The 21,996-nt window shown below is 39.2% G+C and overlaps 2 protein-coding genes across 2 annotated transcripts; both read left to right on the forward strand.

Moving 5' to 3' along the window:
• The first annotated feature begins 502 nt into the window (after positions 1–502).
• Positions 503–4,365, forward strand: LOC106377448 (phosphate transporter PHO1 homolog 3-like). The gene is made up of 11 exons (XM_013817686.3): positions 503–1,285; positions 1,612–1,972; positions 2,062–2,110; positions 2,240–2,311; positions 2,409–2,538; positions 2,608–2,728; positions 2,819–3,077; positions 3,167–3,466; positions 3,544–3,825; positions 3,909–4,045; positions 4,155–4,365. The coding sequence occupies exons 1-11, from the start codon at positions 652–654 to the stop codon at positions 4,252–4,254; spliced, it is 2,445 nt and encodes an 814-aa protein (XP_013673140.2). The 5' UTR covers positions 503–651; the 3' UTR covers positions 4,255–4,365.
• A 14,647-nt stretch (positions 4,366–19,012) lies between these two features.
• Positions 19,013–19,711, forward strand: LOC106374105. The gene has a single exon (XM_013814199.2). It carries the CDS (start codon positions 19,013–19,015, stop codon positions 19,709–19,711), a length of 699 nt encoding a protein of 232 aa, XP_013669653.2.
• The last annotated feature ends 2,285 nt before the right edge of the window (positions 19,712–21,996 follow it).

The following is a 21,996-nucleotide window of genomic DNA, read 5'->3' on the forward strand; positions in this document are numbered from 1 at the left end:
ATATAAATTTATTGTAAGAACTAGTAAAACAAGATGTTGGTTTGGCTTCATGAAAACTTAAATGTATAAATCATAGCGATGGTAAAAATAAAAGGAAAATTTCAATTCTATATATATAATTGCAAAATGTTATATTATGAAAACTATGGCTCCGAATGTTTACGAACCGTTCTTCCTCGCATTGCAATTAACAGTAACAAAAATCTCTACATATATCAATTTATCTAAGTGTTTTTGTTACTATTACAACCGCACCGCAGTTGTTTCGTAGTTATATACGTTGTCATTCGGATCCTATATACATAATGACGACTGACTACATATTATTAAAATGGGTTCGAAATTCTATATATGAACACATGAGTCCCCACCACGCGGTCTAGTTGCCCTCATTGAATACTCGTTTAAAAGAATTCAACAAAGATGATCAAAAAGCTATAAAGGTGAATCGTTCTAATTAGAATATAAACCTCTTTAATCATAAACTATACAAATGTAAAGAAAAATCATAACAAATATCTCTCTCTCCAGTGGTAGCTGTAATATATATATACACGATTCCTCTGCTCCTCAGTCCTCATCAGAGAAACATAAAAAAAAAGATTCAATAAAAAAAAAAAAATCTAAGTTGGATTCGAGACAAGAGTTGAAATGAAGTTCGGGAAGGAGTTTTCGTCTCAGATGGTGCCGGAGTGGCAACAAGCTTACATGGACTACGATTATCTCAAAACCCTTCTCAAAGAAATCATCCGCTTCAAACTAAGAACCAACAATGCACCTACTCGTGGTGGCGCCAAGAATCACCACGGCGGAGGATTAAACCGGAAAATGACTCTCTACCGAGCGTTTAGCGGTTTAGTCTCAACTCCGGGAAGACATAGACGCGGTAACCCTCACGACGTAGAGGAAGGGATACAGCTGACTGGTACGACGACGACGACGTCAGGGCCTATTCTTGTGAACAATACCGCAGATCGTGGCTACGAGACGACGTTTCTTATGGCGGCGGAGGAAGGAGGAGAGTACGAGCTGGTGTTTTTCCGGAGACTGGACGACGAGTTCAATAAAGTGAATAAGTTTTACAAAGAGAAAGTTGAGGAAGTGTTAAAAGAAGCGATGGTGCTTAACAAACAGATGGACGCTTTGATCGCGTTTCGTGTTAAAGTTGAGAATCCAGAAGGGTGGGGATGGGATGAACGAGCGGTGGAGATCACTCGCTTGGCTTCCGACATCTCTACTTCCGCGGCGGCTATCTCAGCTTCAACTCCCGCCGGAGCTAAATCCAGTAAGCAATCATAGACATTTATCTACCTTTCCACCTAACTCACTGACTTTTTGACAGCAATACAGGAGTTTAAAGTTGGTCCCGTTTTTATGTCCGGTCATGTCTTGTTATATTCATAGATATAAATATATAACGCTTTGACAACTTAATTTTCATAAATATTTTAAAAGTTTGGTTTGTACCCGTCCACGTTGCAATCAAATCATTACGCACTGCACTGGACTCCGAACCGAATTTAAAAGTGGTTGGAACTAAGTTCCGGTTTATTCAAATTCGTATTGTGATTGTGCCGCCAACTTACCAAACCGACATTTCAAATTTGTTAGTGAAAGTTCGAAGTCAAGCTCACATGGAGGTAATACAGGAAGGAGGGTCGAGCAAAGCTGGGCAGTTAGAAGATGATGATGAAGAGGAAGAAGAAGCGCAAGCAGAAATTGTAGCCTCGGTGTCTACCGGAGCTAGCACGGCCAGGATGAGAGCGGCGAGACCAGCTCCGTTAGATGTACTAGATCGAGTGACGATCAACAACACCAAAGAGACGCCTCGTTCCACCATCAAGAGAGTTCTCCAGGTATCGAAGCAGACGGATTTAAAATTCAGCAGAGAAAACCTGATGAAAGTCGAGGAGAGACTGAGGAGCGCTTTCATCGTGTTTTATCAGAAGCTTAGGCTTCTCAAAAGCTACAGGTGCGTATAAATTTGGTATTATAATGAGTTTTTGTATTTATTTTTGTATAGTTTTAATAATTGATGTGATTTAAATCATGTATATGCAGCTTTTTGAATGTATTGGCGTTCTCTAAGGTGTTGAAGAAGTATGATAAGGTATGATTTAAGAATTTTATTTGGAGGCTCTTTTGTTAAGGAGTTATATATGTTAATATGTTATGAACCTTTTTTTTAATGATATTATATATGTTATGACTTATATGACTGAAATGTGTGTGTTAAAAGATAACTTCGAGAGATGCAACGAAGCCTTACATGAAAGTGGTTGATAGTTCATACCTTGGAAGCTCTGATGAAGTAAGATTTTTACCAGATTTTGAACCAATTGGTAAAGTATCTTTTGCAAGTCCTCTGTTTTTACTTTTTATCTTCTCTGGATCCTCTGTTATGAAAGGTTGTGCGACTCATGGAGCGTGTTGAAGCTACGTTCATAAAGCATTTTGCAAATGCTAACCGAACCAAAGGAATGAACATTTTACGGCCTAAAGCGAAACGAGAGAGACACAGACTTACATTCTCCACAGGTAGAATCAGACACATCAATTGGTTTTGAAGTTCATATTTTGTGGTGCTTATGAGGATATTGGTTTTAGGTTTCACGGCTGGATGCGTTTTCTCTCTTATAGTGGCTCTTGCCGCTATCATCCGCACGCGAAATCTCTTGCAGGAGGAAGGACAGAAGCAATACATGAATACTATGTTCCCTCTTTATAGGTAAGAAGCTTAGTCAACTTGCCCAAGTATTTATATTCAAGTTTTGGAATGATGTTGCTTATATGTTGTTTTCTCTGCTGTTTCTTGCAGCTTCTTTGGTTTTATCGTGCTGCACATGATAATGTATGCTGCAAATATATACTACTGGAGACGATACAAAGTAAACTATTCCTTCATATTTGGGTTCAAGCAAGGAACTGAACTTGGTTATAGACAAGTCCTGCTTGTGGGTTTCAGCATTGGAGTCTTTGCGTTGCTTTGTGTTCTTGCCAATCTTGACATGGAGGCTAATCCCAAAACCAAAGACTATAAAACATTCACCGAACTTCTTCCTCTTTTCCTACTTCTTGTAAGTTAGTTTTTTGTGATAAAAATCAGCAATTAAAACAATGGCATCATAATAACTCTATCATGATGTTTTGTTTTCCACTTTTACAGGCCATGTTTGTGGTTCTAATCCTGCCATTCAACTTCTTCTACCGGTCGAGTCGCTTTTTCTTCCTCACTTGTCTGTTTCATTGTCTCGCCGCTCCTCTTTACAAGGTAACACTGCCTGATTTCTTCTTGGGAGATCAATTGACTAGCCAGGTTCAAGCTCTTCGAAGCATCGAGTTCTACATCTGTTACTATGGTTGGGGAGACTTCAGACACAGACAGAACACTTGTAACAAATCCAGTGTGTACAACACTTTCTTATTCATTGTTGCTGTCATCCCTTACGCCTCTCGCCTCCTTCAGGTACATATTAGCTTCTATTCTCCAAAAGAAAAAATATCTACCATTCATTTAATATCTAAACATGTACTCAAATGCAGTGCCTGAGACGTCTGTTCGAAGAGAAAAACCCGGAGCAAGGGTGGAATGGACTCAAGTACTTCTTGACTATAGTGGCGGTTTGCTTGAGAACTGCTTACAGCATCCAGAAAGGTCAAATCGCTTGGAGGGTTTTAGCCGCTATCTCCTCAGCTGCAGCTGCAATATTCAGTACTTACTGGGACTTCATCCATGATTGGGGTCTTCTAAACCGGACATCAAAAAACCGCTGGCTTCGTGATAAACTCCTCATTCCTCAAAAGAAAGTATATTTCATCGCCATGGTGAGTCTCAAAACAAACAAAAAAAAAATTGATTCTATCAAAACACGTTTCACAGCAACTGATGTCTGGCACATGTATCTCAGATTTTGAATGTCCTGCTGAGATTTGCATGGATCCAAACGATTCTGGATTTCAACTTCTCCTTCATGCATAGGCAGACAATGGTTACCGTTGTTGCTAGTCTTGAGATCATTCGTCGTGGTATATGGAATTTCTTCAGGTGAAAAACCCCTTCAAAACTCATATCAATGATTCCAAAATATGTTTTGTTCCATTAATATTCAGTTAGTAACTCTCTGTATTTTTTTTGTTCTTGGTTTGGTTTACAGGTTAGAGAACGAGCATTTGAACAATGTCGGAAAATACCGAGCCTTCAAGTCGGTTCCCCTACCGTTCAACTACGATGAAGATGAAGATAAAGACGATTAGTAGTTTCAGAAGTTGGTGAATATTACTCTTTAGCTACCAAACTGTTTACGCTGTCTTGTTTTCTTTGTTTTTCATTTTTATATATCAAATGCATATAAACATAAGGCTCGATCTCTAGTGGTATATCATGTAAAGAAAATATGCTAGTGCAAAGATGACACACAAGTGAGTAATGCAGAAGATAAATCAAGAGACAAAATAGATACAAGTAACCAACTATTGCTTTATTAAAAATTGCCTAAACAATCTATTACAAGATTTGTTTATCAGTTTTACACAGTCTGTTAACACCCTAACAACTGTTACTGAAAGATTTCTAATCTACCCAAACTTGTCTCTCTGTCTCGTCAGTACTTTAGCAACTGTTTCAGCACGACCCAAGAACACCCCTAAGGGATTTTCACCATTCCTCTATAATAATAGCCAGTGTCTTATGGAATACACACAACTCCATAGCTCTTTTATATTGATCTCCACGTTCCTGAAACTTTAGTCTCCAAGGAACATAAATATGGACAACTTCCATATCAAGAAGTACACTTTCCTTTTCTTAAAATGCACTTATTCCTCAAGGCATAAACTTGCTCCACAAGTTTATCTCTTGTCTTTTCCCCACGGCATAAACTTGCTCCACAAGTTTATCTCTTGTCTTTTCCCCACGGCATAAACTTGCTCCTCAAGTTTATCTCACTCCAGCTTAGCATCTTGCGTCCACATGGTCTCCACCACTCTGCATGCCTCCTGGTTCACTCTCTAACACACACTGCCTCATCAACTACTTCAACGATTACGTCAAGACATAAACCTTCGGTTTATCCTTCTCCATCTCAGCATATGTTGCATCCACATGGTAACCCACCACTCCACATGCCTTATGTAGTAACGACTAATGCATTCAGCATCAGTGACTTCGTCGTCTAGTTAGTCACAGAAGACTATTGACATCTACAAGCTCCATTTACATCTTCAATCTCCCCCTTTTAGCTTTGTGTGCCGATCAAGCACAGTATCCTTATGCTTCAACAACCACGTTTCCCCACCTGGAAACTTCCACACTCGGCAAGCCATTCTCCCCCATGAGACTTGCATTATCTTCATCTTCATACATAGATATGCTTTTCTCCCCCACGAGATAAGCACCATCTACATCAGGACATCCATCACTATGCTCTTCTCCCCCACGAGATATGCACTCCTTGGACCAGAACGTCACTACTTCTCCCCCTGCTTGATTGCATACTAAGCTAAAACAAAGATGCTTCGATGTCAAGCCTTCCATCACAGACACACCTATTTGCTCCTTCATGCGTACTACATCAGACTCTGACGCATCCGCTGAACTATTTCTCGAACTACCTCTCGAACCACTCCTTGTCTTGGCTCTTTAGGCTTGAGCTTCTTCCCCTCTGCTGTAAATATTGTAGGCTCCTCCCACCCAGTCTTCACAGCTATCCACGCATCATCATTGATTCCTCGAACCAACAGCTTCATGCGCACCTTCCACTGACCATACCGGCCATCCTTCAACATAATTGTCTTCTGCATAGAACAATCATGTCCATCTTCACCTTCAGGATCACACCAGTAACTTAGGTGACCCGCTCTGATACCACTTGTTAGTGCAAAGACCACAATTGAGTAATGCAGAAGATAAATCAAGAGACAAAATAGATACGAACAACCAACTATTGCTTTATTAGAAATCGCCTAAACAATCTATTACAAGACTTGTTTATCAGCTTTACACAGCCTGTTAACATCCTAACAGGTGCTATTGAAAGATACCTAATCTACCCAAACTTGTCTCTCTGTCGTCAGTACTTCAGCAACTGCTTCAGCACGACCCAAGAACACCCCTAAGGGATTTTCACCCTTCCTCTATAATAATAGCCAGTGTCTTATGGAATACACACAACTCCATAGCTCTTTTATAGTGATCTCCATGTTCCTGAAACCCTAGTCTCCAAGGAACATGAATATGGACAACTTTCATATCAATAAGTACACTTTCCTTTTCTTAAAATGCACTTATTCCTTAAGGCATAAAATTGTTCCACAAGTTTATCTCTTGCCTTTTCTCCACGGTATAAACTTGCTCCTCAAGTTTATTCCACGCCAGCTCAGCATCTTGCATCCACATGGTCTCCACCACTCCGCATGCCTCCTGGTTCACTCTCTGACACACACTGCCTCAACAACTACTTCAATGACTACGTCAAGACATAAACCCTCAGTTTATCCTTCTCCATCTCAGCATATTTTACATCCACATGGTAACCAACCACTCCGCATGCCTTATGTAGTAACGACTAATGCATCCAGCATCAGTGACTTCGTCGTCTAGTTAGTCACAGAAGACTATTGACATCTACAAGCTCCACTTGCATCTTCAAAATATAGTATTCTTCAGACTCTTCATTTCAGTTTTATATGATTCCTTATATTCAACTGGTACCTAATTTGAACCGACAATATCTTTTACCGAGCCTTCAAGTCAGTTCCACTACCGAAATACTCTTATTCAAGTAGTCAACCAACCCTCAGCTACTTCCTCTTCTTTAGAGATCATCTTCTTCTCGGCTTCCTCAAAGCAATCCATATAAGCCATGGATAATTCTTTGCAACCACTTCCTTTTATGAACTCCCCCGCACCGCACATCGAATTAATTCGTCTTCCGGTTCCTTCGAGTTGTAATTAATTTAAACAAATCTCTTAAGGGTATTTGCTTAGTATTAGTCAACGGATTGATTATGAATATTCGAGGGAGTGCTATAATGGTCTGAAAAACAAGATGAGTGAAGTTATTTGGCTCTCACACTTTGAATAGTTGAACCAGCGAACCACTTCACCTAAACACATCTATGTATCATGTTATTTAGAATGGATGATTTAAAAAGGTAAGTTGTCGTACATGCAATATTCTTTAAAAAAAAATAGTCGTACATGCAATTAGACGTGAATCTATCAAAGACAGAAAATGGCCGGATGTGGCTAAAAAAAAAATGTGGCCAAAAAAGAAAGAAAAGAAAATGGCTGGTTTTTGGCATCAGAGACAAGTGTCATGTATTATAGTTTCACTCTTGAGACGAATGATATTTTGAGATATGTGGTTCCTTTTCATTATTTGGATATTCCTTTATGACGATCACGTAAGATTTAGCACCAATTGTCTATATGTACCTTAGAGTAAGTGAGATTGTTTACTGGAATAGAGAGTTCCTTCAGCTCAACATTCAGTTGTGATTGCTTTTCAATACAACTTTCTTTAGTAGGCTCCAAACCCTGTTCCAAAGTCTGTGCAGTAAGTTCCTCTCGTACTTCTTTAGCTGAGACTGAACTCAACTCTTGATTTTCAGTTGGTAATACTGATTGATTTGATGCAACAGTAGACTGAGCTAGTATATTTTCTATTTCAACCTGAGATTAGCGGATAATCCTCATGTGTGGGACTTGTTTCCACATTCAATTAAACAGCTGGAAGTATACATCTTTTTTCTTTGTGTCCCAAGTTTCCATCTGCCACAAACACTTGGAATCCATGTATACTCAACATCCACCAAAAAAATATTACCTTGTTTGTCATCTAAAGCAATATGCTTTGGAAAAAGTTTGTCAAGTTCTACTTCAACCAACAACTTTGCTTCTCACAAACAAGTTGGATCAAGTCTAGGTTTATGTTTTATAGCTCACCAAGTCCGGACTCTACGTGGCTGAGACCCAATCTTGAGTAGCAACTATCCGGAACATTTTTAAGATTTACCAACACAGGGATTGTTGATACCTTAGGGACTTTAAATGAGTTAACTGATTTCCAAGACGAAACAAATAACAAAAATTCATCAACATGCCATACACCTCTTTGAATTACCCATTGCCGAGTTGAATCATGAGGTATATGAAACATGTAACAGAAGTCACTCAGGTTACGCCAACCTATTCTTCAGGTTCTATCCCACGGCCTATTCACCACAGCGTGGATTAAACCCTCATGATGGAGAGAGCAGCGATGAAAGTGGCCAATGATATATCCCTTTTTGTTCTCTGGTCCTAAGCGAAGCACCTGATAAGGAATAGTTACCTGAAGCGTTCCATCAAGTCGAAAATTTGGCTTGGCCGCTCGATAGAGGTTTCTGGTAGCAGGGTCCATTCTAGCTGCCCATGGAAATCTTAATGTTCCATCCTCTTTAAGCTCAGGGACAAGAATCTTCGGCATACAATGAAACTCTCTTACAACACTTTGATGGTCTCTTTTCTTCTGGTTTGGCCCAATTCCGTCAGTCAGCATTGGCCAGAAAGAGTCAAGGAGATTGTTCAGATGCTGCGGATAGAAACCACTTGGCTTTGCAGGAATTGGAGGAATTGAAGTGGTATAAAAGTAAGTGGTTTGGCCCAGGCTCCAATCGAAGGAACAAAAGTAGCAACTGGAGAATCAACTGATGACTCCAACTATCTTTTCACTTCATAACCATTAGCAGACACACAATCTGCTCCAACTAAAGCTACTATTATGGAAGAAATTCCATCTCCTATTATTGTCCTCGAGGCCAATTTGGTTTCAAAGGACAATCATTGGTCCCTCCATACTCTCCTGCACATGGCAGTCCTCCTGTCACTCAAATTGCTTGTAATGATCAAGATGATGAAAGAGGAAATATGAGTGATGCTACGGAAAACCTCAACATGTCACGAGGTGGAAGGGCAATTAAACCACTTCAAAAATTTCAAGATATGGAATGGAAAACAGTGAGAAGAAGAGGTAAAAAAGATCGTCGAGGCCACATAAACTACCTTCCACTTTCCTAGTAGTTTCATCCTTCTCTTGTAAACTAATGTTTCGTTGAATATGAGGCATGTCCCATCACAGTTTCTCAAACTTATGGTTGTTTCAACCATACATTATATGTTTTTAGTATTTTAATTTGAAAGCTTTTTTGCAAAAAAAATAATTTAACACCAAAAGTTAAATAATAAAACATAACTTACTTTCACATGTGATAGGTGAAAAAGACTTATTAATTAAACATGGTGATGATAGAGGTCGGTGGATTTTCTTTATGTAATTTTGTTTCGCATAAAACATCGTAAAATATAACTGTTTGACATCTAGCACTTTAGTTTATCGTTTGATGTAATTTCGTTTTGCTATATTCCTCGCTTATGTAATGGTGTTGATGATGAAGTGGCTAAGGGCGTACTGATGCAGCGGCATCTCCGCCAATAAGTTGGTTTTCTTTGTTTTCATAACTTACGATTATCTTTATAATTTCCTTTTCTAAACTAGAGTTTTATTTCCTATTCTAAGTAGGTTTGTGGCTTTAGAATCTTTATATAAAGAGAGCTATAACTCTCTTAATACAGACGTTTTGATTTATAATAAGAAGAGCTTTGTTTTTATACCTTGTTTAATTCGATACAATTCATCAAACATGAAGTTGGTCCCAAAAAGCTATCGAAAGAAACTCTTGATCGATCCAAGAACATGTCTCAAAGAATCCTAAATTCTTACATCGACCGTTCACCCATTCGGTGCACTGCGTCAGGTTGGTATCAGAGCTCTGATACGCTCCGAAACTTTCTCAACCGCTACGATGGTTCAAAAAACACGATCTCAACAATAAGTTGAGGATGACACACCGGCTACGCAACAGTCCGTGAATGATCTCCAAGCTCAGGTCGGTAGCTGCCCTATCCACACAAAACACTACGCCCGCGATCCGCAATAGACGCAACACACGCAACGTTGCTGATTCAGATGAAGAAGATGACAACCCCTTCGCCCCATGACGACAACATAAACCACAAAACAACCGCAATATCAACTCTAATTCGGATTCCGAAGAAGACGACATTGACTCATCTTGTAAATCCTATTTTAAACTTGATATCCCCGAATTCAACGGTTCCACCATAGCAGAAGAGCTGTTAGATTGGTTTGTTACGATCGAAAAAATCCTTGACTTTAAAGACACTCCCCTTGATCGATGCGTTCCATTAATTGCAGTCTGTTTCCGTGATAGAGCTGCAGCATGGTGGTCACAAACCAAAACGACACGCGCTAGTCTAGGTAAATCGGAGATCATGTCATGGGATAAACTGAAGCAGGAGATGCATAAAAACTTCTTACTGTACAACTATGAACAGTGAATGTTCCAAAAGTTTCAGAATTTTCTGTGGATGAATACGCCACATAATTTTTCAAGATGATCAATCATGTTGAGACCCGTGATACGGAACAACTCGGAAAATTTAAGATGCTCGGGGATAGAAAAGAGGGACAACAACTGGTCCCACGTTTTGTGGGAGGTTTGCGTCAACAAAGTCAGTTCACGTTAAACTTGTTTCGACTGCAAACTATTTCCGAGGCTCATCAACAGGCGATGACACTGGAAGCACAATAGCGTACCAACTCTCAACCTTGGGGAACAAGTCGTTAGACTCGACAAAACTCAACTCCAACGTCGAAGGTTACTAAGGATGCCACGACATCAAAATCAGAAACCGCTATCGTCCATATCGATCCTTCTAAACAGCACCGAACTGGTGGGCTCCGATGTTTCTCATGTGGAGAACTCGGCCATCGTCAGTCGGCATGTCCTTCTCGGAACCGCCGTGGCTTGCTTCTTGATACTACAGGTCGGGATGTAGAAGTTATCTATGACGAGAGTCCACAAGATTATGCGAAAGAGTTAGAAGCTGATGAAGGTTCTTTGTTAATGATTCGTCAGACTTGTTTGACCCCTCGAATAACATAAGAATTCCCTCAACGCAAGAATTTATTCTTGTCACGTTGTACCATCAACTCTGGGCGTTCGGGCACCCGTTGGCGTTTGGATTAGTTTTTTTTGGGTTTTTGGATTTTCGGGTTTACGCTCCTAGGTACCATACTAAAATTTTATTAGTACGTGCCGGGTTCGGATAATAACACTTCGGGTTCGGATAATAACACTTCAGGTTTGATTCAAAATTATATTGCGTCCTAAAACCCATAAAGTAATCATATATCAAACCGATTCGGATTATATCGATTCAGTTCGGATATAACCGAAGTAAAAAACAAAAAATTTAAAGCAAAACATAAGGAAAAACATCTAAATTAAATTAATATATCACACATATAATTGATAAAGTAACAATAAAATATTAAATCAAGCATGAAAACAAACATCACTTGTAAACAATACACTACAAGAAAACATATTTTTATTAGGGCAATATTCGTTGTAAATTCGTCGTAAACGGTGTGTTACGACGAATTGACGTCGAAAGACGTTTCGTTGTTAAACGTCCGTCGTAACGGAGGTTTCGTCGTAAACGACTCGTTACGTTTACGACGAAATATATTCCTCGTAAAGCGCAGGGAAAGGATTCGTCGTAAACGACACGTAAGCTTTCGTCGTAAAGCCCACGTAATTAAAACGATGTAAAGCACACGTAAATACATTCGTTTTAAATCACTCGTAAACATTTCGATGTAAAACCTTCGTAAATGTTTCGATGTTAATCACTCGTAAACATTCGATGTAAACTCCATGTAATGTTTACGAGGAGTTTACATCGTTTCTTATTATATTATTATTAATTAGTATATAATAAATTTTAATTTATATTTAATATTCAGAATTTAAAATAATTTAAATTTTAAAACGAAATATGAAATTGGAAAACATATTTTAAAAAGTCATACAATAATATTTAAATTCATAATACAAACAGAAAAAATAAAAAAAACTACATATTCTCGAAGTAGTTGGGGGGGTTGCTCGGCTGTTGACGGGTTGGATCGGACTCTTGGGGATCTCGTGGTGGCATTCCAAGAGCGGCTCGTCTCTCACTCAACATTCTCTGCATAACCGGGTTTCCCACGGCCATCACGTCTAGCAAATCCTCAAGAGAGTCTAAACGAACCTGCTGGCTATCCATTCGAGCCTTCATCTGAGCAGTCTCTTCATCCCGTCTCGAAGTGTATGACGAAGTTGCCCTTGCAATTTCGTTAACAGAGCCTATACCGACTATCCGTCCCTTCTTTTTAGGAGTCACCTATAAAATCAAAACATATATTAATATAGTTAATTATGTTAAAATATTTAAAATAATGTAAACAAAAATTTTAAGTTGTACCTCTTCGAAGATTTTGTCGACCTCTTCGGTGGACAATGTGACTGGTAATCCATCGGGAGACTCCTGGGTTAGTTGCGTCTCCCATTCTTCAATCCGACCAGCCACTGTTTGGAAGAGTTTCTCAGATGCAGGATCCACAAAAACTCTGTCGGATGTGGCGTGAGTCATCTTGAATAGGTCAGACAGAGAAGGTAAGACTCCCGTCTTCTCGAACTACAAAAAAAAATTAAATTAAATATTATAAATTATATTAATTGAATATTTTAAAATATATATTTAAAACAAAACTTACAGCTTCTAGACGGACTCCTGCATGAGGTTTTTGTCCGGTTCTGTGAAGCATGGGCAAATGACCATCTTTATCCTTCGTCCTTCGAGAAGCCGAGCACGAATTGGCTTTTTTGATCGAAGAGGGGTGCTCCCAATAGGCGATGAGGCCATCCCACACATCCGTCGTGAGCTTAGTGGGCTTTTCCTCATACCCGTAGATCTCCCACTTGTCCTTCCAATCAGAGACTGTGTTGCAGAGGCGTATCTTTGCCTTTGCAACGAATTCCGCCTTCACCCTCTCGGTGATTCCCAAAGACCAATGCCACTTTTGCTGAAACATAAAAATTTAAAAAAAATTACAATTAATAATAAATATTAAAAATATATATATATATATATATATTTAAAAGTGAAAATTTAATTAAATTTAAAAATCTTACCGCAAAACATTTAAACCACGTGATCTTAACGTGATTTGGTGTCTTGCTCCAGTTAGGGTATGCCCCATCGTAGTAACCCTTAATCGTCGCCGAAACGCTCCGGCTAACACGGTTGTTAGCCCCAAACCTGAAAAAAAAAACAATTTAACCGTTAGAAAATAAAAATTAATTAAATTTTAATGTAATAAAAATTAATAACTTACCAATAAGTTCCTCGGGGTCTATCGGGGTCTAGAACATCCAAACCCTCCCGTCCAGGCTAGGCAAGCAAATCCTCCACCGTATATCTCGCGAAGGGAGCATATGAAGGCACACGCAAATCCGGATGAACTGCACCTTCTGGGACAGGCTCAGGAGCAGCCGCTGGAGGAGGAAGTGGAGGCATCTGCGGTGGAAGAGGAGGACTCGAAAAAACTCTCTGAGAAGTCTGAGAAGTCTGAGAGTCTGGAACTGCATCGGAAGGCGATGGACCAGAAGAAGAGGTACCGGAACCATCGCCAAACAACTGGGCATAAGTAGGTGCTACTGGTTTCCTTCTAGGAGCCATCTAAAAAACATTTAAATAAATTTAATCAATTATGACGACATAATTAAAAAATTATTTTGTTACCTAACTAATCACCTAAACTATAGTATTCCGTCATCTAACTAATCACCTAAACTAATTATCTAACTAATCACCTAAACTAATTACCTAACTAATTAATAACCTAAACTAACTTAAAAAAAAAAAAGGAGGAAAGAGAATGTACTTTAGAGGGAGAGGAGAGGAATTTGGGAGGAATGAACGAGGCTGTCTCGTCTCGGCGTCTCAATATATAGAAAAAGATTCGTCGTAAACGCGACGTAATATTACGACGAAGTTACCAGGCCCGCGTTTTCATTTACGACGAAGTTACCAGACCCGCGTTTTTCAATTTACGACGAAATTACGTCGAAACGTCGGTTTACGACGAATTTACCAGCTCGCGTTTACGACGAAGTTACCAGGCCCGCGTTTTTCCATTTACGACGAAATTACGTGGAATCGATTTAACCATTTACGACGAAGTTACCATGCCCGTGTTATTTTTACAACGATTTTACAACGCTTAACCCTAAACACCGAGAATGAAATCCCTAAACCCCAAAGTCACATATCATCTAACATCATATCTCTTCTCTACTACTTTGTGCTCTTTCTCCAACTTAAATTCTAAAACCCTAAAACTCGAAATAATTTTTTAAAAACTAAAGCAATACATATTATATAAAACAACATTTGTTACACATATATTAGGATGGTAAAAAACAATATTTCTTTAAACATACGTTACAATAGAGAAATACAACATTTGTTACATATATTACATCGCTCTAAATCGTTTTCGTTCTCATCAATATTACATCACTCTAAATCGTTTTCGTTCTCATCACTATCATTACAATCATCATCGTCGCTTCTCTCGAACTCGTCTTCACGTGCTTCATCTGTCGCATCTTCGGGAATATCTTCATATTGAAAGTTTTGCGGGTCGATCAAAAGGATTTCATCAGTTGGTTGTTCTGGTACCTCAACTTCATTGATAGCGTCTTCTTCTTGCAAGGGCGGTTCTTCTCCAGCGACAATGCGTCCACGAGGTGTAATTTTGATAGCAGCTAACCAGTTTATCCCGGAAGTTCGAAGCCGAGGATAAGGAAGGAAGCTAACTTGCTCGGCTTGTGAAGCTAAAATGAAAGGCTCAAATTTGTTGTATCTTCTCCCAAAATTGACATCCACAACACCAAATTTGTTATACCGAATCCCTCGGTTCACAACAGGATCGAACCATTCACATTTGAAGAGGACGCATTTTAGCTTCAATAACCCCGGAAATTCCACTTCAATAATCTCCTGCAAGATCCCGTAAAAGTCTGTTTCACCTTTCACACATATTCCGTAGTTACTCGTTGCCCGATGTCTCCCATACTCGTATGTGTGAAAGGTAAATCCTCGTGTGAAATACATAGGTGATGTGGTGACCTTTGCAACTGGACCTTGAACCAATTCGTGAAACCATACGGGATAATAAGGATCGTCATAATCAACCTGCACAAAGCAGTTATTCTTAATTAATATTGAAGTATCAAAACACTTACTTAATTAATCAATGTATGAGATATAATACGTACCTGTGATTTTAACCACTTGACAAAGTGCTTATCTTTACGTGTGTCCACATCAGTTGCAGATATTCCTGGTATTGCTTCTTCAACTTGAGATACAAACATGCTGCAAATTAAACAAATAATCAAGTCATACATAATTAACTTCAATTCATATAATTAACATTCACAAAAATATATACCTTTCAAAGTAACGGGTCACTGCATCCTCGCAGTTGAGCAGAATATAAGTGTGGGCACTATGTTTATCCTCTTCACATGACCACCATACTTCTTTCGTTTTACCACCAAACCGTGCAATTTCGCAGAAAATGTCAGGAACACCATCAATTGGATATGATGTCGGTACTCCACCATCATCATATCTTCTAGGAACTCTTTTCCTCGTACGAACAGTTGGAGCAAAGTAGTATGATGTGAAGTTAGATGTTTCGGCTGTCAAACTCCCCGCAACTATTGAACCTTCCACCTTTGCAAGATTTCTTGCTTTCCCCTTCAAATGTTTCATCTGTCGCTCATACGGATACATCCATCCGTTGTGAACAGGTCCACGAAGCAATGCTTCATACGGTAGGTGGACAACTAGATGCTCCATGACGTCAAAAAATGAAGGAGGAAATATCTTCTCCAGGTTGCACAATATGATCGGAATGTTATGATGAAGTTGTTCGATGACTTCTTCCTTGAACGTACGTGTGCTAAGATCTCTGAAAAAAGCGCCGATGGCTGTATATTGCAAAAGTAATCAAATTAATAACATTTCATAACATATGTATATATATTATAAAATTATAATTACCTGCAAGTGCTTCATGGACATTTGCTGGAAGGAGCTCGGCAAAAGCAAATGGAAGTAGTCGTTGCATAAACACATGACAATCATGACTCTTCATTCCGGAGAACTTTTGACCTCGTTCAACACATCTTGACAGATTTGAAACATAACCATCAGGAAACTTAACTTCTGATGCAACCCAGTCAAACAAGGTTGTTTTGGCTTCTGATGACAACCGGAAGATGGGAACAGGAACGTTTCCATTGCTCTTGATATGTAACTCACTTCTTGAGCAAATATCAGGTAAGTCCATCCTTGACTTTTTGTTATCTTTTGTCTTCCCAGGGACGTTAAGTAATGTATTCATGATGTTCTCAAAAAAGTTCTTCTCAATATGCATGACATCCAGATTGTGGCGTAAGAGAAGATCCTTCCAATAGGGTAGCTCCCAAAATATACTCTTCTTATGCCAATTGTGAGACACACCATACCCATCAGACATATTTCCAGGAACATGCCAATTTCCTCCAACTTTAACTGTTTCCTGAGCTCCGTAATAATCAATGTCTGCTTCGATCTGCTGGCCGGTGAGATATGGAGGAGGACCGTCTCTGACAATTTTTTTGTGCCGAAACAATGTCTTATTTCTTCTGTACGGATGGGCAAGTGGAAGAAAGCGACGATGACAATCAAACCAACAACTCTTCCTACCATTCTTCAGTTGAAAAGCATCTGTCGATCCAAGACAATATGGACAAGATAATCTTCCATGTGTTGTCCAGCCAGACAACATCCCATAAGCAGGGAAATCACTTATCGTCCACAGCAGAACTGCTCGCATCGTAAAATTGTTTTTCAAGGAACAATCGTACGTCCTCACCCCTTCTGACCACAATTGCTTTAGCTCTTCTATCAACGGTTGAAGAAAAACATCAAGAGACCGTTTTGGATGCTTCGGCCCAGGGATTAATATGGTCAAAAATAGAAATTCTTGTTCCATGCACATATCCGGCGGTAAATTGTACGGCGTAAGAATGACTGGCCACAAAGAATATTGTCTACCAGACATTCCAAATTGACTAAATCCATCGGTGCATAACCCAAGATAGACATTCTGAATTTTTGTAGCAAAATCTGCGTGTACCTTGTTGAAATGTTTCCACGCTCTTGCGTCTGATGGATGTGCAACCTTACCGTCTCTCTGGACATGTTCCGCATGCCACCTCATCGACGCAGCAGTCCTCTCAGATTGATATAATCTTTTCAATCTGTCTGTAATTGGTAGGTACCACATCCTTTGGTACGGTACCCTATTCCTCCCACAGCCTTGCGATTTGAATAGTGGTTTTTTGCAGAATCGACACTCTTCTAACTTGTCATCTTCTTTCCAGTAGATCATGTAGTTGTCGATGCAAACATCAATCATCTCCGAAGGCAACCCAAGACTATAAACCAATTTCTGAATCTCATAATAAGATTCAGCAGACACGTTGTCTTCTGGCAAATACTCTTTAAACAACTCCGCCCATGCATCCATGCAATTCTCAGGTAAATTATGATCCGTTTTAATATTCATCATCCTAGCTGCTAGAGACAATTTAGAGAGACCTCCTCTACAACCAGTGTAGATTGATTGATTTGCAGCATCTAGCATTTCATAAAACCTTTTTGCATCCAAATTAGGTTCTTCTACATTTCCAGTTCCATCAGCTATTGTTGTAGATGTTTCTAAAAATGCATCACTTATCATATCTTGAACCCTATCATGATCTACCATCTGCTCCTGATCTTGAGGATAATTATATTCATTAAGCAAATGATTCGGTTCTTCACTATGATGACCATCCTCAAAATTATTATTACTACTACTAGCTTCATTTCCCCCATAACCCTCTCCATGTTGATACCAAATGTAGTATTGTGGTGTAAATCCTCTGTTTACTAAATGCTTCCATACAGTTTCACTACGTGCAAATTTTGAATTCTTGCATTTTCGACAGGGGCATAACATCTTACCGCTTTCCTGTGTGATCGGTGTACAACCCGCCTGGTGCATGAATGTCTCTAGCCCGCTCAGAAATGCGTTCATCACCCTCCCGTTGGAATCTTTGTGCAAATACATCCAACTCCGTAACTCGTAAAAACAACCGCCACCGGCCATTTTTTTCTTAAATTTTTTTTGAAATTTTTTTTTCTGATTTTTTTTTCCGTTTGTGTGTTGTGAGGAAGAGAGTTTTGAGAAATGACATATATATAGAGAAATTTTCGAGTTGGGCAGTTGAAATATAACAACGATTTTACAAGGAATATTTTACATGGATTTTACATGGTTTTAACATAATATTTACAACGACTTTACGACGAAATTAGGTAAGTTAAAGCGCATTGAATACACGTTTTCACCTAAATATAACTGTAACATGTTTCGTTGTAATGTCGATGTAATGATTACGACGTATTTCTCATTCCACGTACATTCGTCGTAAACTTACATGGATTTTACGACGAAAACTGTTCATCGTAAATTTACATGGCGTTTACGACGAAAGTTGGATTCCTCGTAACTTCGTTGTAAACACCATGTAAATTTACGACGAAATATTTTCGTCGTAAATTTTCGTTGTTATGGGCACGTTTTCTTGTAGGGATATATATTGCATTATAAAGACTAGACTTTTTATTTCAATGCGCAAATTATAAAATAATTATTTATATCTAATTGTATACTTAATGCATTTATTAAAATTTTAATATTTATTATTATATATCATATTACCACAAATATTGAATTTAATAATTGAAATACTTATATATATTTCAAAATATTTATATTGACTATTAATTTCGGATTTTTTGGGTTACTCGTTCGGGCTCAGTTAATAACACTTCGGGTTCAGATATTTTTTGTATCATCCTATAAGACCTGTTCGGATATTTTTACACTTTGGGTCGGATAACGGGTCGGGTTTTTTGGTTCGGTTTTGGTTCGGGTGTCGGGTTCCGGATTTTATGCCCATTCCTACTATCAATGGTAAGGTATGCCAATTCATCATCGATTCAAGAAGTAGTGAGAATGTGACTGCAGAATCAGCTGTACCAAAACGTAATCTTGAAATCGAGCCTCATCCCTCTCCTTATAAACTCGGCTGGCTTCATCAAGGCAACGAGTTAATAATCACACGTCGAGCTCTTGTTCAATTCTCTGCTGGGAACACTTATAAATACCAAATTTATTGCGATCTTGTTCCAATGGATGCGTGTCACCTACTACTGGGACGTCCTTGGGAATTCAACCATCGAGTGATTCATGACGGGTTCCTCAACACCTACACGTTTCGCTTCAACGACCGAACCTTCACTCTCAAGCCAACAAATCCATCGGTTCCTGAACAACCTGCAGAAACAACATCATCTCCAAAACCGGTTCTCTTCCTTCAACGCTACCCATTTGAAACGGCTATGCGGGAAGATAGTGTAGTCTTCATCTTCCTCACCAAACCAGTATCTCCTGACCGCTTTCACAACGTCCCACCGGCGTTTACATATCTCGTTCATGAGTTTGCTGATGTTTTTCCCGATGATCTTCCTGAAGGATTACCGCCTCTTCGTGATATCCAACATCATATTGATTTTATTCATGATGCCACTTTGCCGAACAGGGCCCATTACAGAATGAGTCCCATCGAGCATGAGGAGTTACAAAGATAAGTGGAAGAATTCGTCTCCAAAGGATTCCTGCGTGAGAGTTTAAGTCCATGTGCGGTTCCGGCGTTACTAATTCCCAAGAAAGATGGATCATGGCGAATGTGCGTTGACAGTAGAGAAATAAACAAGATCACTGTGCGATATCGTTTTCCTATCCCGCGCTTGGATGACTTACTAGATCAAATCGGCACAGCCACCATATTCTCTAAGCTTGATCTCAAAAGTGGATATCATCAAATTCGCATAAATCCGGGAGATGAATGGAAAACAACGTTTAAAACCAGGGAGGGACTTTTCGAGTGGCTCATGATGCCTTTCGGCTTATCCAACACTCCAAACACGTTCATGCGTGTGATAAATCAGGCTCTCCGGCCATTTATTGGGAAATTAGTTGGCGTCTACTTTGACGATATTCTTATTTTCAGCTCGGTATTACAGGAACGCGTCGACCACTTGAAGGAGGGTTTAATAGTGCTCCGGAGGGATTAGCTTTTTGAAACACTTAGGAAGTGCGAGTTTGGTTCATGAGAGCTACAATTCTTGGGTTATATAGTCTTTGATAAAGGCCTAGCCGTTGACCCAAGCAAAGTGTCCGCTATACAATCCTGGCCAACGCCAATAACTATCACAGAAGTACGAAGCTTCCACGGGCTTGCATCTTTTTAACGTCGCTTTTTCTCAGTTTAGCAGTCTCATGGTGCCAGTGACAGACTCAATTCGAGAAGGGCGGTTACTCTGGTCTCCGGAAGCAGCTCAAGCTTTTGCAACGATCAAATACAAGCTCTGTTCCGCACCCATTCTAGCACTTCCCGATTTCAGTCTTGTTTTTTAATTACATTGCGATGCGTCCAAAGCAGGAATTGGTGATGTGCTTAGTCAAAAGGACGTCTGATAGCCTTCTTTAGCGAGAAGTTGGCGGGTGCGTGATATATTATGTTTTTGGCATATTATATGTATGTCTTACTAATAGTTTTCAAGTTTTTATCGAGTCTTTTTAGTTCGTTTGAGTCATTACAGGTCTAGAGTTGCATTGTATTGGAGATATCCCAACTTGAGGACAAGAGGAGAAAAAGAGTGTGATTTGGAGTCTTTCGCGCAGAACAGTCGAACGGAGCAGCCTGAGTGCCTGCTCTAGCGGCAGAGATAAAAAAAGGAAGTTTCCAAATATTTCGGGATTTGCCATAGATTTCCTATTTTTCCCTATAGCCGCTTGTGGCTCCTATATATATAGTCTCCTATTATTTACTTTAGACCTACCTTAGTTTTCACGCAAGAAAGACCTGATATAGCTTTAATTGTAGCGATTGCTACTTGTAAGGGAGAAGGTCTCATCTATCTCCTAGAGAAGATTATCCTGAACCCTCTGATTTCTATTATTTATTATATGCAGTATTATTCAGAAATCATGCTTCTCTGTTCTGGTGTTATGTCTGAGTAGTCACCGAGTTAGTTTAGGGTTCTAGGGTTTTGGATTCATAAACTGAAGCATAAATAAGTTATCTTAAGATTGTCTACATTCATATATGTTCTTATTGCTCGCATTGAACTGATCACTTAGTGCATGAATTAGGTTAATCAATTTAGCTAACCGTTGGTTGATAACTTGATATGATTTGAATGAGCTTTTCATCCCTAGACAGCGAGAGTAGATATTAGGGTGTATTGTGAACATATCGGACTTGATCTATAAAGTTTGCTATCGCGTCTTGATCCAAACAAAAGTTTAGGTATCAAGACCGATCTGCAAAGGAATCAACACCACGACAGTGGGTTGTTTCAACCTGAGTGATCCGAGTTTAGACTTGTGTAAACTGGACTTGAATAATTGCTTGGTTTACGATTTCCTTACCTGAAGAAGAAACCCTAGACTAGCGCCTTTAATAAAATTGAAAACAATCTCACTTGTTACTTGTTATTCACGTTACTTTACTCTTTTAAAAAAAAAACTATTCTTGTTTTAGCTTAATTTTGATCCCATAGAGATAAAGTGTGAACTGGTCCTCTGGAATTGAATCTAAAGATATTACAACTACACTGTTAACTTGACAGTAGACAAAGATTCAATTTAAGTGTATCAAGTTTTGGCGCCGTTGCCGGGGACCAGCTTTTTACCTTTATTTTTCGGTTATTTATTTAGTCTAAAACTTCTAACTTGTTTAATCCTTTTTGCAGCTAATAACCCAGGTGCATGACCAGTAGACATACTCAGAGCAATACAGAAGGGGAATTACTTTCGCTTACAAATCAGGAACTTGCAAGTTTAGAACGAACAAACCGTCAAAAAAGGC

Source organism: Brassica napus, chromosome C5 (assembly GCF_020379485.1).
Source record: "Brassica napus cultivar Da-Ae chromosome C5, Da-Ae, whole genome shotgun sequence".
NCBI lineage: Eukaryota > Viridiplantae > Streptophyta > Magnoliopsida > Brassicales > Brassicaceae > Brassica > Brassica napus.